The sequence below is a fragment of the Oncorhynchus mykiss genome, chromosome 12, assembly GCF_013265735.2.
Source record: "Oncorhynchus mykiss isolate Arlee chromosome 12, USDA_OmykA_1.1, whole genome shotgun sequence".
Lineage (NCBI taxonomy): Eukaryota > Metazoa > Chordata > Actinopteri > Salmoniformes > Salmonidae > Oncorhynchus > Oncorhynchus mykiss.
Window position 1 is genome coordinate 33,624,744 of NC_048576.1, and position 16,276 is coordinate 33,641,019.

Sequence of the window (16,276 nt, forward strand, 5' to 3'; positions counted from 1 at the left end):
ACATTTCTAACGAGCAATCTGTAACGCTTCAGAAATACAGATTGAATTGAGCCCCTAGTCAGTACAAAGTAAACAATCAAATATTATTTTAGCCGCCTCCCGAGTGGCGCAGTGGTCTAAGGCTGTGCCATTAGAGATTCTGGGTTCAGCCTCTGTCGCAGCCGGCCGCAACCAGGAGACCCATGGGGCGGCGCACAATTGGCCCAGCGTCGTCCGGGTTAGTGGAGGGTTTGGCCGGCATGTCCCATGGCGCACTAGTGGCACCTGTGGCGGGCCGGGCGCATTGCACGGTAACACGGTCGCCAAGTGCATGGTGTTTCCTCCGACACATCGGTGCGGCTGGCATCCGGGTTAAGTGGGCATTGTGTCAAGAAGCAGTGCAGCTTGGTTGGGTTGTGTTTCCTTCACCTCTCCGGAGTCCGTACGGGACTGGCAGCGATGAGACAAGACTAACTACCAATTGGATAACATGAAAAAGGAGTACAAATATATTTTATATTTTAGCCAGCCACCACAGCAGGAATAACACATTAAAGAATCGATCATGTCACCAGAATACTACCCTCGATATTTATTGGAAAAGATCATCAAGATCGCCGTTCACTTTCACCATCCTGTGAAATTAATCATATTTTTTTTCTTCATCTGTAGCCTAATAAACTGCATGGTTTCCCGAGTCATAGTGGGAGGACCATACACCGTGTCATCCCGACTCGCAGTTAACTTCGATATGGTTACTATATCAGTTGCGCATAATTAATTTTACAGACACAAAAATATTTAGAATTTTCAGTTTTTGTGGCATTTTGTCCAACTGTAACAAACTACCTGTTTGATTCACAGCTGTCCTGTTTTTTTTATGTGGCATGACTTTCTTTTACCTGCATAAAAACTGGATGGAAACGTGGTTACTGTTACCTCAAGTCATTGTCTTCTGGACATTCCTGGCAACCGTTATGAGAGTTGACCAGTAACTTTGCATAATCATTCCAGGTTGCACTATAATCACTCTCACAGGCTTCAAATCAGCAACACATTTTATTTTGTTCTCATCCATCCACTTACATTATATTACAAAATCAACATCCCAGGTCATGGAATAAATACAGGGATGAAATAGACTCAGATTAAATGTTTGCAGCAGTCTTCTAATGAGTTGATTAATCAAGGTATGTTCATTTGTATACTTTTCAAAGGCCCTCAAGCTACAAACCACTTGAAATGAATCCCACTCAGATCATTTCGATCATTTTAGTATTTAACAGGTTAGAGGAGCATCATTTAGAGACTACACTACAAGAAAGAAACACATGGTCCAATTATCTTCCTGTCTCAATAGCATTCCATACACATCTGCAATTATTTTAAAATCTCTCTCTCACACACACACACACACACACACACACACACACACACACACACCATATTTCCAACACTCGACAGGCATCTTAAAGTTCAAGTTCAGAATTAAAAGAACCAGGTAAAAGTTATCAAAAAGTTACTTTCTGAACATGTCCATAGCACAATATAATTCTATTGTAGTACAATAAATATACTAAAACATTTAGGACATTGTAGTTTGGAATAAAGAATTAACTGCTGCATTTGAGGTTTCTCAAGAGAGATATTCATATGATAACCATATGCACATATCTACAAATAAATAAAAGGAACAAAATAAAGTCATTTACAAAAGATCCATGCGCGACAAACATACAATTGACTATGCAATAAATACATTTTTTGCATAGTGGAACTGATGCAGTAAGGGAAAAAAAATAATTCACCATAGAAGTTGTTGATTGTTAAAAATGTATTCAAAGCTAAGCCATGGTCACTATGGAAGTTGCTCTGAAGCACAGCAGACATCCTCTCCAATGGAACCTGAAGATGAAGTGTGCCAAGTGCTTTATTGACAAGCACACATGAGGGGGGGGGGGTGATGATAATATCTATTTTAATAAACCTCAGCAGTCTTGGAATAGGAAATCCTCTGTAAGGATACACATTCACCCAGATTATTTTTGTTTTGACCCATCCAATTGTTTTTGACCGATCCAATTGTTTTTGACCCATCCAAATTGTAGGTTTGTAAGAGGGGTTCACGCCACTCAGTCATGGAGTAGGTCCCAACATTATTCTTTTTTTTTTTTACCTTTAACTAGGCAAGTCAGGTAAGAACAAATTGTTATTTACAATGACGGCCTACACCAGCCAAACCCGGATGATGCTGGGCCAATTGTGGGTCGCCCTGTGGGACTCCCAATCATGGCCGGTTGTGATACAGCCTGGATTCGAACCAGGGTGTCTGTAGTGACGCCTCAAGCACTGAGATGCAGCACTCAAGCACTGAGATGGCTGTGCGACTCAGGAGCACTTCTAGAGAACAACCCAAATAAACTGCCTGGTTCAAAATTTAACAGAATAGTACAACTGTTTGCTTATTGAGTGAGTTTTTAAAAGTACATTTTTAAAAAGTAAAATGTTAACATTTATCAAATAACAGACACATTTGGTTAAGTATGACCATTCTCCTGGTCGTGTGAACACTGCCTTCAGCTAGATGGAACCTTATAGTTGGGATTATTATTCTTCATTTGACTAAGTTTCATGTTTGGGGAAGAGGATCAAATGGCTTTTCTCCAGAGGCGCACAGTTAAAGACCACATACATACAACACCTTCAAGTCACCACACATTTCAAACAATCCCTAGTTCAAATGGAGCCAGCATAGCGGTATAGCCCTACTGATATCACCAAGGGTTCAAAAGACTGAGGGAAGAATCCGTGAAGCACCTAGGCAGGTGCATTAGACAAACGTAACCTGGCGATAAGCTAAACACAAAAGGCAGTGATGAGAATTTGGCCTTGATGCTTTCCTTCTTTCAATTCAAAAGACGAGCCCTCGGTTTATATCTGACAATAACACATCTCCTGGATTCCCAAAAAGAATAGGTCCATAATATTAGAATAAACCTGCATGCATCTTAACCGTGAAGGGAACTCATGTGGGTCATCTGAGTAAGTGACACTCGAAAAGGCATTTTGAGTCAGTTTACATCCGATGTACTACATGCAGAGACAGACAGAAAGGTTTTGTATCTACCGAGAGATCCAGTCAGAAGACAGATGGTGCAGGAGGTGTTGCATTCAGCTGAAATAGCATACACCGTGTTTTTCTGTCTGCTTCTAGCTGCACCTCCTCCATCAATGACACCACACTAGGGTCATGTTCAGTAAGGCTCACGGAAATCTGTTCTCATTGGACGAGTTCAGATTGCACCTTCCGGTTTAATTCAGTTTCAATACTGGTTCTACCTACTGAACACAGGATTTATCCTGACAGGATGTGACAAAGCAGAAAAAAAGGCTTTGTGGATTCCATCTTTTTTTTATGGAACAATGTAGCCTAATATACTATAGCATGAGAACTGTAGAGAATATTGTGTTCTGTGTTCATTGTAATTTTCTCCATCTATACTGTATCCTGTAAAAAGGAAGCAGAGGCATTTAAGGGGGAAATCATCTCCACCCGTTCAGCCTTAAAGTCTATTACACGGCTTCAGAAATCAATAACGTCTCACTCCTGGTGAGAAAAATCATTGCTGCATGAGTAACACTGTCTGTCCCCACTCACCCAAAGTACAAAGCACCAGTATATCATATGAGAAGCTATCCCAGTGGAGCACACAAGAATCAGGAAGCAGCACTGCTCTCGTCTCTTCCTGCAGCTACACCCTACTGGGCATTAGGAAGTAGTCAAGACCTTTCGTTGTCTGACTAAAGTTCTAATTGGTGGGAGGGAGTTCTCTCCCTCGTCTCCCTAACAGGAGACTGCTATAGTTTGTTTATATCTGCTAGGGTAGAAAGCCCCATGTGGCTCCCAAGCTGCTCAAAAAGGGAAAGATAGGAGAGGGAGGCAGAGATGGAAGGTGCATCTGGAGGAGCTGGTGATTGGTGCTGATGGTCGGCGCGCCGTCAGTCATTTCTTTAAGGCTTTTAAAACAAACAAAAAGAAAAAAAGGGGGAGGAGGAATTAGAAAAGAGGAGTTCTAAGATGGAGCTGGGCGTCATAGATTCATCCGGAGGTGCTCGGGACGTTTGGACATCAGGGGGTAGGACTGCTTCTTGAAGGGTCCGCCTGTGGTGGTGTTGCCAGAGGGCTTTTTGATGGGCAGTGGGGCAGACACCTCAGTAGCTTTGGAGCTCACATCCATCTGCTCCACACCAACCTCCATGGGCTGGTCTCCAGACCCAGAGCCCCCAGGGGACAGCAGGGATGAGACTCTAGCTTGGGTGGGGGCCCGGGGCCAGCAGTCCCCCCCAGCAAACTTCACTGGGCTGAGGGAACAGGACATTTGAGTACCGACAGGGGCAAGGTAGACCATTAGAATAGTGACATTTTAACAGTGAGGATAAATCCCAGTAGAAGTGAGTACCAGAATGATACTGGATTCAACAACTGCTGGGCAGGACAACTTCATGTAAAAATGCAAGTTCTACACAAACCTAAAGGAACATGAGACAAAACAAAAAGCACTTACCTCACTGGTGTTCTTGGGCTTCCCAGAAACCTTCTTGGTGAGCGGACCTTTTGCTCAAAGGGGAATTTCTCCTTGACGTTTTCAAGCACAGAAGGGGCTACATACGTAAAGCCCTGTGGGAAGGAGGTCACAGGGAAGATTATTTTCAGGCTCATCAAGGTCCATTACAACACAGAACAGAGGAGATGAGCAATGACGCTCATTAAACTACATCATGCAATGTGGCCAGACAGTCAACGGTTTCCAGTAAAAAATAAAAAACAGATGCATTACCCATTTCTCGTAAGAAGAATCTTTTTTTGTCAAAAATTTAAAATTAGAAGAAAAAAAACCACTAGCTTATGCCTAGACGTGTGCGTGCAGCCATGCACACAGTAAAACACACATGCCCACAAAAACAAAACCAAATGGACTGAGCACAGTAAGCAGCCTACCAGGAAGACTTGATTGGCACTTTCACTGAGCGTGGAGTCGTCAGGGCTGTCAACAGGAGTCTGGCTGGTGAACTTGGAGTCAAACTGGCTCACGTCATCAGCTGATTGCTACAATGGAAGGAAAGGAGGAAACCTGTTGACCTCCAGTCTCTGTGGGTCATGGAGGACTTGGGAAGCACAGGCGTTCTTCTTCACACTGAAAATTCTATGAATAAGGAATGATGGCTCACCAGAACAGGCTTGAATGGAGGCTCCACTTTGCGAGCGAGAAGTTCGTCCCATTTAATATGCCTGAAGAATGGGTGGGACTGGAGACGAGAAAAAAGCTACATTAGAGGGTGTCCCTCTTCACCAACATTGTAATAATCCTGCAACAGGTGCCATGTTTTAACTGTATCACCTGAATTTCTGAGGCGTCTCCTGGGCCCGCCCCCAGGCGTAACGAGGCGTTGCGTTTTAGCAGCTGGAACAGAGAGTTATGTTAGTCTGCTCCTTTGTTTTCATTTGACCCGACTTGTGTTACATTTGACAATCAGAAGATGGAGTGTACCTGAAATGCCACCCAAAAAAATGAATTTATTAAAACTGGAAGAGTTTAACATCTAACACAGTGAAACGCTTACCTTTTTGAGAAGGTCCCTGGCTTCTTGTGTGAGGTAAGGTGGCAAGTTCAATTTACACTTTAAGATTTTGTCAATGGTCTTCTTCCTGTTTTCACCAGTGAATGGTGGCTGTTGAGTAACAAAAAAAAGTATGTTCCACAACAATAACCATAATGTCCCCAAGGTTAAATATCAAAATAATATTCAAAATGTAAAAAGATGATGTAGTCTTGTATGCAGGCTATATTATGTGTATTTCTTGGAGGAATTGTACTCACTGCTCCTGTCAGCATGTCATACATGAGAGCTCCCAGGCTCCACCAGTCTACAGCCCGGTTGTGTCCACTCCTCATCAGGATCTCTGGGGCCCTGGAGTGACAGAGGGGAGAGGAATGGGTAGGCCTATCCATTGTTAAACCAAACCCTATAATAATGTAGAGGCTGACCGATTATGATTTTTCAACACCGATACCAATTATTGGAGGACCAAAAAAAAATCTGATACCGATTAAAATTGGCCGATTTTTATTTATATTTGTAATAATGACAATTACAACAATACTGAATGAACAATGAACACTTATTTTAACTTAATATATCAATAAAATCAATTTAGTGTCAAATGAATAATGAAACATGTTCAATTTGGTTTAAATAATGCAAAAACAAAGTGTTGGAGAAGAAAGTAAAAGTGCAATATGTGCCATGTGAAAAGCTAACGTTTAAGTTCCTTGCTCAGAACATATGAAAGCCGGTGGTTCTTTTTAACATGAGTCTCCAATATTCCCAGGTAAGACGTTTTAGGATGTAGTTATTATAGGACTATTTCTCTCTATACCATTTGTATTTCATATACCTTTGACTATTGGATGTTCTAATAGGTACTTTAGTATTGCCAGCCTAATCTCGGGAGTTGATAGGCTTGAAGTTATAAACAGCGCAACGCTTGAAGCATTGCGAAGAGCTGCTGGCAAACGCAGGAAAGTGCTGTTTGAATGAATGCTTACGAGCCTGCTGCTGCCTACCACCGCTAAGTCAGACTGCGCTATCAAATCATAGACTTAATTATAATAACACACAGAAATACGAGCCTTAGGTCATTAATATGGTCAAATACGGAAACTATCATTTCGAAAACAAAACGTTTATTTTTTCAGTGAAATACAGAACCGTTCCGTATTTTATCTAACGGGTGGCATCCATAAGTCTAAATATTGCTGTTACATTGCACAACCTTCAATGGTATGTCATAATTATGTAAAATTCTGACAAATTAGTTTGCAACAAGCCAGGAGGCCCAAACTGTGCAATGAACGCAAGAAAAGTGACACAATTTCCCTAGTTTAATATTGCCTGCTAACATGAATTTCTTTGAACTAAATATGCAGGTTTAAAAATATATACTTCTGTGTATTGATTTTAAGAGAGGCATTGATGTTTATGGTTAGGTACATTCGTGCAACGATTGTGCTTTTTTCCCCCGCAAATGCGCTTTTGTTAAATCATCCCCCGTTTGGCGAAGTTGGCTGTCTTTGTTAGGAAGAAATGGTCTTCACACAGTTCACAACGAGCCAGGCGGCCCAAACTGCTGCATAAACCCTGACTCCGTTGCAAAGAACGCAAGAGAAGTGACACAATTTCCCTAGTTAAAATAAATTCATGTTAGCAGGCAATATTAACTAAATATGCAGGTTTAAAAATATATACTTGTGTATTGATTTTAAGAAAGGCGTTGATGTTTATGGTTAGGTACCCATTGGTGCAATGACAGTGCTTTTTTGGCAAATGCGCTTGTTAAATCACCCGTTTGGCGAAGTAGGCTGTGATTCAATGATAAATTTACAGGCACCGCATCGATTATATGCAACGCAGGACAAGCTAGATAAACTAGTAATATCATCAACCATGTGTAGTTAACTAGTGATTATGTTAAGATTTATAGTTTTTTTTAATAAGATAAGTTTAATGCTAGCTAGCACCTTACCTTGGCTCCTTGCTGCACTCGCATAACAGGTAGTCAGCCTGCCACGCAGTCTCCTCGTGGAGTGCAATGTAATCGGCCATCAGTGTCCAAAAATGCCGATTACCGATTGTTATGAAAACTTGAAATTGGCCCCAATTAAATCGGCCATTCCGATTAATCGGTCGACCTCTAATACAATGTGCAACCAAACTCACTCATTTCTCCTACCAAGAGTATGTACAGTAGTGGATAAAGAAGTTTACAACAGACTAGGAGGCTGATATTAACTTTTCATTATTTTAATGATTAGGACCGTGACTTACATGTATTCTATGGTGCCACAGAAAGTGTGAGTAACCGTGCCGTCGTGGATTGATTCTTTACACAGTCCAAAGTCTGTGAGCTTGATGTGACCGTTGTTGTTTAGCATGATGTTTTCTGGCTTCAGGTCTCTGTAGATGATGCCTTTCTGATGCAAGTGTCCCAGAGCCATTGAAATCTCTGCCAGATAGAAGCTGCAGAACAGAAAACAGACATCTATACAGTTACAGGAAGTATGACGAAAGAAATCTATCCGTAAAGCATCAATAGCATTTTGGAAAAATGTATCCTTTCAGATTCACCTTTCATTGCCCTCTACATTCAAACCTAAGTGTTGTGCTTCCAACATCCTAACATTTGTCTGCTTCTAAAAATAGATCCAAAACACACCCCTACTGACCTTATGCTATGTAATCAAATCTCACATCTGTTGACACAACATTTGAGTGAGGACTACAGGTTCCAGACACTCATATCTATTCTACACATTTCAGACAGATATCTCCAGCATGACAGATCACTTACCATGCTTTGTCTTCCACAAGGATCCCCTCTCGCTCCAATTGCATAAACAGCTCCCCACCTGCAAATCACAAATACAGCATTTAAATATGCACTATGCAGAAATTGCTCATGGTTGCTAAAAGTAGTTTAGTAGTCTAGTAGTTTGCTTAATTTCAGTTAATGTGAAAAACAAGCAAGTATATTGTAGAAAATCATTGTACCATCTAAACCGTTGTGATATTTTCCATAACCATTTTCAGCTGTTTGAAGCTGGTGTACAAAACTGAAAGTAAAAGACAAAAAACTAAACTTAAGAACAGGAAGTACAGATATAGTGCACATAGAACATATCTACAGCTTCTTAGATTTGCTTTCGATGCAAATTACAGATCTATAACTGACATTTCTATGTGAATTTGGTCAGGTCACCCAAAAAGTTACATATTGCAGCTTTATTTTAACTTAGGCCATAGTGTGTATGTTACGCTGTGTTGTGTGGTTTGTGTGTCTGTATGATGTGTGTGCGCCCACACAGTGCCCCAGCCACTCACCCGAGTGGTACTCCAGAATGAGGTAGAGTACAGCTTGCCACCTGTCTGGAAGGCGTAGTTGCAAGGGTGTATGTATGCATGCGTGTGTGCGCGCGCATATATATATATATATATATATATAAAAATAAATAAAAGGTGCGTGCACACACCGTGCCCCAGCCGCTCACCAGAAAGGTACTCCAGGATGAGGTACAGCTTGCCCCCTGTCTGGAAGGCATAGATGAGGTCCACTATGAATGGGTGCTTCACCTCCTCCAGGATGTTCCTCTCTGCCTTGGTGTGTGCCGTGTCCTTAGCGTTACGCACTATCATCGCCTGGAGGCATCAAACAAGGCATGGATTGTCAAGCACTGTCAGCATTACAACAATGGTAGCACTTTACATTTACAACAGATAATAAAGGGGAAATAACCTGGTAATAGTATGGTAACAAGTTATTCACTCCAAATTAAAAATTATAGAAAAATAGAAACTGAGGTATGATATGCATTTGAAAAGTAACACTAGAGTACATTCTTTGTCAAGCAGGACACACTATGGTAGGTAACGGACAACAGGTTTGCGACGGTCTGACAACATAACAAAAACCTAAAAGGAAATGTTCATTTGCCATCTGGTTTCGATGATTATTTCTCTGCGCTCCCTTTTCCCCAGCCCAGTGAAAGAAAGTAAAGGAACGCCTCTGCTCTGAGCCATGTCATTAATGCCGTTATTGTTGCCCTCAGGTCCAGAACACGTGCAAATCTTTTGCTCAAAGAAATCCAAAACATTCAAACTATTTCAGCTGTCGCGAACAATACTAGATCTGTTTCAGTTGGATAAAGCCTGAGCCCAGTGGCAGAGCCAGAAGCCACAGTATGAGAGCAGAGCAGTCGGTCATGAGCGTGAGGCTCTGCTGCCTGCCGTGCTATAGAGACACTTACAACATGCACACAGTGCTGGGTTATGACATGGCCGGTTAAGTTCACCATGCTAAACACCAGTGCTGGGGCAAGTCTGCTGCTTTTCAACAGTGTTACACTAGCATATATACACCCTTATGTTATACTAGGGAAATTGTGTTTCCATAGCTAGGGCTGACACTGAGGACTTGTGAAAAGCAGAATCAACAAACTATGCATTATCAAAACAGTTGCTTTGTGAGAAGGTGTTAAAGTTCAGTTAGCCAATTGTTATGTAAATGCAAGCTGAAAAGTACCAGGGGCTTTACTTTGACCACAAGTGAGAGCAGGTCCGCCAGAGCCATGGCCCATGGAAACAGAAAAGTCTGAGCCTTTTCGTTCAAACACAGGGGTAAATCCTGTATGTAAAAGCCATATGAGCTTCCAAGATGTGAGGGAAAGAGGGGACCCTGGTGTTTTATTTGGCAGTGATGATAGCTGCTGGTTGGCTGGTTAAGAGCTCTTAGCTCCTGCATGGTAGCAACAGTAAATACTGGCTTATAAAAAAATATATATATAAACAGAACCATTATTACCGAAACCTCTAAGGCTTCTGGGAAAAATTGGTGGATTCTGGGGCCAAGATGCAAACCAGACGGGCAGTCATCAATTACAGAAAGGATGCAGAGCAGATGGAAAGAAACTGTGGAGAACAAACAGACCTGAGGTTTAATGGGAAGTCATTTTAGTTTTTTGTTATGGGTTAGGTTAGGCGGCCTCTTTTCTGACTGCATGGCTAAATTAATTCACCTGTGTATTCAGTACACTACACTACTGTAACAACTTGGGTCAGTGTCCAATCTGGGCTCATCGTCATGTCAATGGAAATCCTTAAGAGAATAACTCTTAAAAGAATAAATAACACAGACCTTAAGTGTGCAGTTCCTTAGGGGCAAACGAGAGAACAGAAGATAAGTATCTCAACGTCATGAGAATCCAAACAGCCCACCTTCTTCAAGACCTTCATGGCGAAAATCTTTCCCGAAGTAGCACCCGACACCTTACGAACTTGAAAAACCTGAATGTGATAGGGGGAAAGTCAAACCATGAATTTATGCTCTCTATTCTAAGGAGAAGACGTGAATGAATACTTGAACAAGTCATAGGGTGATGAGGGATAGCTCACCTTTCCATAGCCTCCTTTTCCTAAAACCCGGAGTAACTCAAAGCATTCCGGACGAATCTGCTCCGTTCCTTTGTTGACGCTGTCTTCAGAGATTTCAAACTTTTCACAGTCGTCCATGTTACTTTAAAATAAATTTAAAAAGACAACCATTGAAACATAATTAATTTAATGTCAAATTTCAGCCAGTTGAATCTACCCGAATGACAAAACCAGAAGGTTAGATTAAAGATGGAATCCACAGTAGGGGAAAACAGTCCTGCCTGCACAAGCAATCTATCAACTAAAATCACTCATGGTCCTTTCTCTGTTCATCAAGCATACAACATCATAAAAGTGGTCAAAGGTGTTTCTGTAGTTAACAAAAAATGTATTACACAGATTATTAATCCCTTTAGGGCAATTAGATTGACACCTGTGCCCAAACAATAAAACACATAGAATTGCATGTCAAAGAAGCACCCTGTTGTCAAAGATGTTGTGGTGAGTGTGCCACATTAGCTAGTGCTAAAATATACAGGCTGAACCTATGTTGTAAATACCCACAATTCGAAACCGCTGCATTGCTCAGTGCATTCGCTCATTTGGGTCTGGCAAAAAAGAAGAAAAAAAAAGAGAACAATTTAACAACAGGATTGATCTTTCCCCATCAGTAGACAACTTCAAAAATATACCTGTTCCAGTGATTATTCAGACGGGACTTTTTTGACTGCATCACACACACAGTCTTGTGAGACTGCTGAAAAAAAGCAAACGATTCTAAAATTAAAGATGTACGAAAGAGTAGCTAGAACAACTTGTTTCACTTGTCCACATCCAACGATGCCGAAATCTGATCATCAGAGGTCAAGTGGTTTCATAGCTATAGTAATCTGTCAATGCGTAACGTTATATCCGTTAACGTTAGCTATGTTTTGACAATCCAACTAAGAATGGATCGTTTATTGAAAAGACAGATGGCTAGGCCTATAGAGCTGGTTAGTTTAGCTTGCCACCAACGTTAAGTCCGCCCTTGGTTCAGCTACCTAATAATAGTTAGTTACTATAATATTAATTAGCTAGCTACCTTCTTACTTACTTACTTACTAACGTTAATCGCTAAGTTAACTAGTTATATATTAGCGGATGTAAGCGTGGGTTATTTTGGACTTGCCACGCACGACTAGCTAACCGGCTGATATGTTGAAGTTATTGACAAAGACAGTCTTAAGCTTCTGACTAACATCAGATTCTTTACTGCAGACAAGTTAGTTTGCGCCTCCCTTCTTCACTAGCAGCTAACGATAGTAGCTAACTGGTTCATGCCAAGGTCGGAAGCTAAAGGAAACTAGCTAGCTAGTAATGTTTTGCTGGGTGGCTAGCTAATTATTGTACAGTAGCTGGCTACTTACCCCATCCCCGAGTTCATCATCAGACACATTTTCGTCCACCTGATCCAAATCAATGTCGAATACCCCCGCCATTGCGTTTGCTTGGTCCCTCTCTCTCACTCAGTCCGAAATAAAGTATCAACTTCTCCACTGCCTCGTGGAAATACACCTCCGACATAACCGGCTACAGTAAATAGAACCCATGCGAGTAGCAGTACCGCTAGCTACCGGCCACACGCAATTTAAAAAACAAAGCCCAGTGTTGAGCACGCGCACTGCTGAAATGAGATAGTAGCTGAGTAGCTTTAATAGTAGCCCAATGTCCATGATGCCCCATACTTTTTCCTTAAATTATTTCGCTCGTTTAAACATGTCATATTTGATCGTAGTTTAATAGTTTAAAAGTGATGTTTGTGTAATATGGCTCAGAAATGAGCTATGATGATGATATTGTAGTCAGTCAAAATCTAATAAAATGTTATTGGTCACATACACATTATGTAGCAGATGTTATTGCAGGTGTAGAGAAATGCTTGTGTTCCTTGCAACAACAGTGCAGTAGTATCTATCTAACAATTCACAACATTACACACAAATCTAAAATAATGGAATTAATAAATATATAAACATTTGGCCCATGGACTGCCTGGCATATTTTTTTGCCACAACAGGTATGATTGCACTATGAAAAAACGTTCACAGGCTTTTGTGTATTCTCACTTGGTTAATTGTGATCTTAGTGTCTTTTGTGATCTAACCTGTAACCAGACTAACTGTTTGTGTGCAGATACCCGTTACTGGCAGTAGATGGCAGTGAAAACAAAGCAATCCTTCTTCGTGTTTCACCCCATTTGGACCTCTGAGTCTTGCAGTGATCGTAAGTGCCAACAGGGGACGCCCATAGGGTGTTACCAAATATGTAGAATAACCCACATAAATGTTCACAGTCACCTTGGGTTGAGGTGGTGTGAGAATTATATGATGTGATGTTTCACATATAGCATCACCATTCCTGTGATGATGACTCATGACTGGGAGCATTTATTCAACACACACACACACACACACACAAAAAACCCCACCTTACTTCTACTCAGTGCCCTATCTCTGTGAAATCTGTGGTCCTAGATCAAAGGGACTGTGTTTCAAGTTTAACGTTTTTTTATTAGTCGTATGTACGGGATACACATGGAATACGTAGTCCAACAAAATGCTTACTTGCAGGTTCCTTCTCGACAATGGAAACAACAGTAAGAAATAATCAAATATAAAAATCCAAATATAAAGTCAATGGCAGTAGAATATATATATATATTTTTTGCATATATATAATAAATGGAGGTGACAATTTATAGTTCAATATTTACACGTGTATAGGGGAAGGGGGATGGGGTAAGTGTATAAATTGAGCAATATAATAAGAGTCTTCTGGTAGTAGAAGTTGTGATGTGTGTGTAGCATGAATGTATATAATATATGTGTGTGTCTATGTCTGTGTGGGTATGTGCATGTGGGAGTGCATGTGTGCTAATGAGGGACGAATCAGACCAGGTGGTCAGTCCAGTTCAAGTGTTCAGTCCAGTTCAAGTGTTCAGCGGTCTGATGGCTTGTGGATGGAAACTGTCTCTGAGCCTGTTGTTATCAGTCCTCGTGCTTCAGCTTGTGGCTGGGGTGTGTGGGGTCCTTGATGTGTGTATGTGTGTGTGTGTGTGTGTGTGTGTGTGTGTATACATATATATATATATATATATAAATATATATATACACGGAGTATACAAAACATTAAGAACACCTGCTCTTTCCCATGACATAAACTGACTAGGTGAATACAGGTGAAAGCTATGATCCCTTATTGATATCACTTGTTAAATCCACTTCAATCCATGTAGATGAAGGGGAGGAGACAGGTTAAACATATTTTTTTTCAGCCTTGAGACAATTGAGACATGGATTATGGATGTGTGCCATTCAGAGGGTAAACGGGCAAGACACAAGATTTAAGTGCATTTTAACGGGGTATGGTAGTAGGTCCCACGAAAAGTACTTCCAGCCAACTTGACACAACTGTGGGAAGCATGGGAGTCAACATGGGCCAGCATCCCTGTGAAATGCTTTGTAGAGTCCCATGCCCCAATGAACTGAGGCTGTTCTGAGGGCAAAAGAGGGGGGTGCAATTCAATATTAGGAAGCTGTTCCTAATGTTTGGTATACTCAGTGTATAATGGGTACAACCTTCAATTACAACACTCTCTGCCTTGCACATTAAGATGTTTTATTCATTAGTGATTCCTGTGTGTAACTGAGACACCTGAGTGATATGCATTCTTTGGCCTAGGCTGTTGGTGCAGGGCAGGGAGAAAGAAAGGAATGAAAAGGGATGAGAGGAAGGGAGGAAATGAGAGAGAAAGGGGAGACAAACATGGACAAATGAATAGACAATATTGTTTTTATTCATGGCCATAGAGAGAGACTGTGGGTATGTATTTGGCTGCAGATGACTTTAGATGATGGTGGCAGATAGAAGCATGCTTGATCTGTAAGTAACAAATGAGCCTATTGGCTCCCTTCTCTCTTCCTCACAGCATGAAACCACAGGAATAGATTCAAAAAGGGGATTTCTGGTTTTGATGTGTTGAAAGACAGAGAAGACATTTACTTGCAAATGACTGCAAAGGGCAATTTCCAAAATATCTTCAAAGAAGTTGAGAGAACGGGAAAAAGTTGGGCGTTAATTATTGGCTCTTACATGGTTATGTTGTCGGTTTCTTCCCTTAAATAATCATAACGAAAACATGGTAGTGCTTTTTCCAAAGAAAATTAACTGCAAGCGGGCACTCTTTTGTTATGTATTAGTCAGTGACAGGATAACAATCACAAAACATGAAATTATTACAGTTATGTAATCTGTGAATTGGAGTGAATAGAATGTGGTGTGATGAACAGTAGATTTGAACAACGGGACAGAGCAGGACAGGTTGTGCCAGCCAGGTGATTACTAGGGTGTGTCTGTTCTCTTCTGTATGCTCACAGTTCACACATACACACACACACTCTATATCCTGCTGACATTGCCACCTGGCTGGCTTTTGCGGTTAGGTTAAGGGTGAGGCACTCTGCCACACTGGCAATGGCGTGGGTAGGCAGAGGACTGGAAGCTGTTGCTCAAACTGCCCATATCTGACCAAAGGTCAAATAGAATCAGAATTTTAGGAAAACTAAATCCTAACCACTACTGGTCAAATAGTCAAAAATCAAAATAACAAATAATTAAGCAGCAGCAGTAAAATAACAAGTGAGGCGATATACCAGTAAATAGTCAATGTGCGGGGGCACCGGTTAGTCGAGGTAATTGAGGTAATATGTACATGTAGGTTAAAGTGACTATGCATAGATTATAAACAGAGAGTAGCAGCAGCGTAAAAGAGAGGTCTGGGTAGCCCTATGATTAGCTATTCAGGAGTATTCTGGATTGGGGGTAGAAGCTGTTGAGAAGCCTTTTGGACCTAGACTTGGCGCTCCGGTACAGCTTGCCGTGTGGTAGCAGAGAGAACAGCCTATGACTAGGGCCTACCTCTGACACCGCCTGATATAGAGGTCCTTGTTGGCAGGATGCTTGGCCCCAGTGATGTACTGGGCCGTATGTACTACCTTCTGTAGTGCCTTGCAGTCGGAGGCCGAGCAGTTGCCATACCTGTAGAAACTTTTGAGGATCTGAGGACCCATGCCAAATATTTTCTGTCTCCTGGAGGGGATTGGCTTTGTTGTGCCCTCTTCACGACTGTCTTAGTGTGTTTGGACCATGATAGTTTGGTGGTGATGTGGACTCTCAACCTGTTCCACTACAGCCCAGACGATGAGAATGGGGGCATGCTCGGTCCTCCTTTTCCTGTAGTCCACAATCATCTCTTTTGTCTTGATCACGT

General features: G+C 41.4%; 1 protein-coding gene across 3 annotated transcripts; it reads right to left on the reverse strand.

Annotated features, from left to right (window-relative positions):
• Window positions 1–1,019: 1,019 nt before the first annotated feature.
• rps6kb1a (ribosomal protein S6 kinase b, polypeptide 1a) lies at window positions 1,020–12,803 on the reverse strand. 3 transcript variants are annotated; one of them, XM_021623546.2, is made up of 15 exons: window positions 12,375–12,803; window positions 11,658–11,722; window positions 11,530–11,573; window positions 10,987–11,107; window positions 10,810–10,878; window positions 9,069–9,234; window positions 8,390–8,447; window positions 7,867–8,058; window positions 5,859–5,949; window positions 5,602–5,709; window positions 5,379–5,441; window positions 5,209–5,286; window positions 4,979–5,086; window positions 4,545–4,657; window positions 1,020–4,341 (listed from the first exon to the last, which is right to left on the reverse strand). In XM_021623546.2, exons 3-15 carry the CDS (start codon window positions 11,565–11,567, stop codon window positions 4,071–4,073), a joined length of 1,476 nt encoding a protein of 491 aa, XP_021479221.1. In that variant the 5' UTR covers window positions 11,568–11,573; window positions 11,658–11,722; window positions 12,375–12,803; the 3' UTR covers window positions 1,020–4,070. The 3 variants fall into 3 exon arrangements, with proteins under 3 accessions (XP_021479221.1, XP_021479220.1, XP_021479219.1); XM_021623545.2 differs by lacking the exon at window positions 11,658–11,722 and having other exon boundaries at window positions 9,087–9,234; window positions 12,375–12,658; XM_021623544.2 differs by lacking the exon at window positions 11,658–11,722 and having other exon boundaries at window positions 12,375–12,658.
• Between the last annotated feature and the right edge of the window lie 3,473 nt (window positions 12,804–16,276).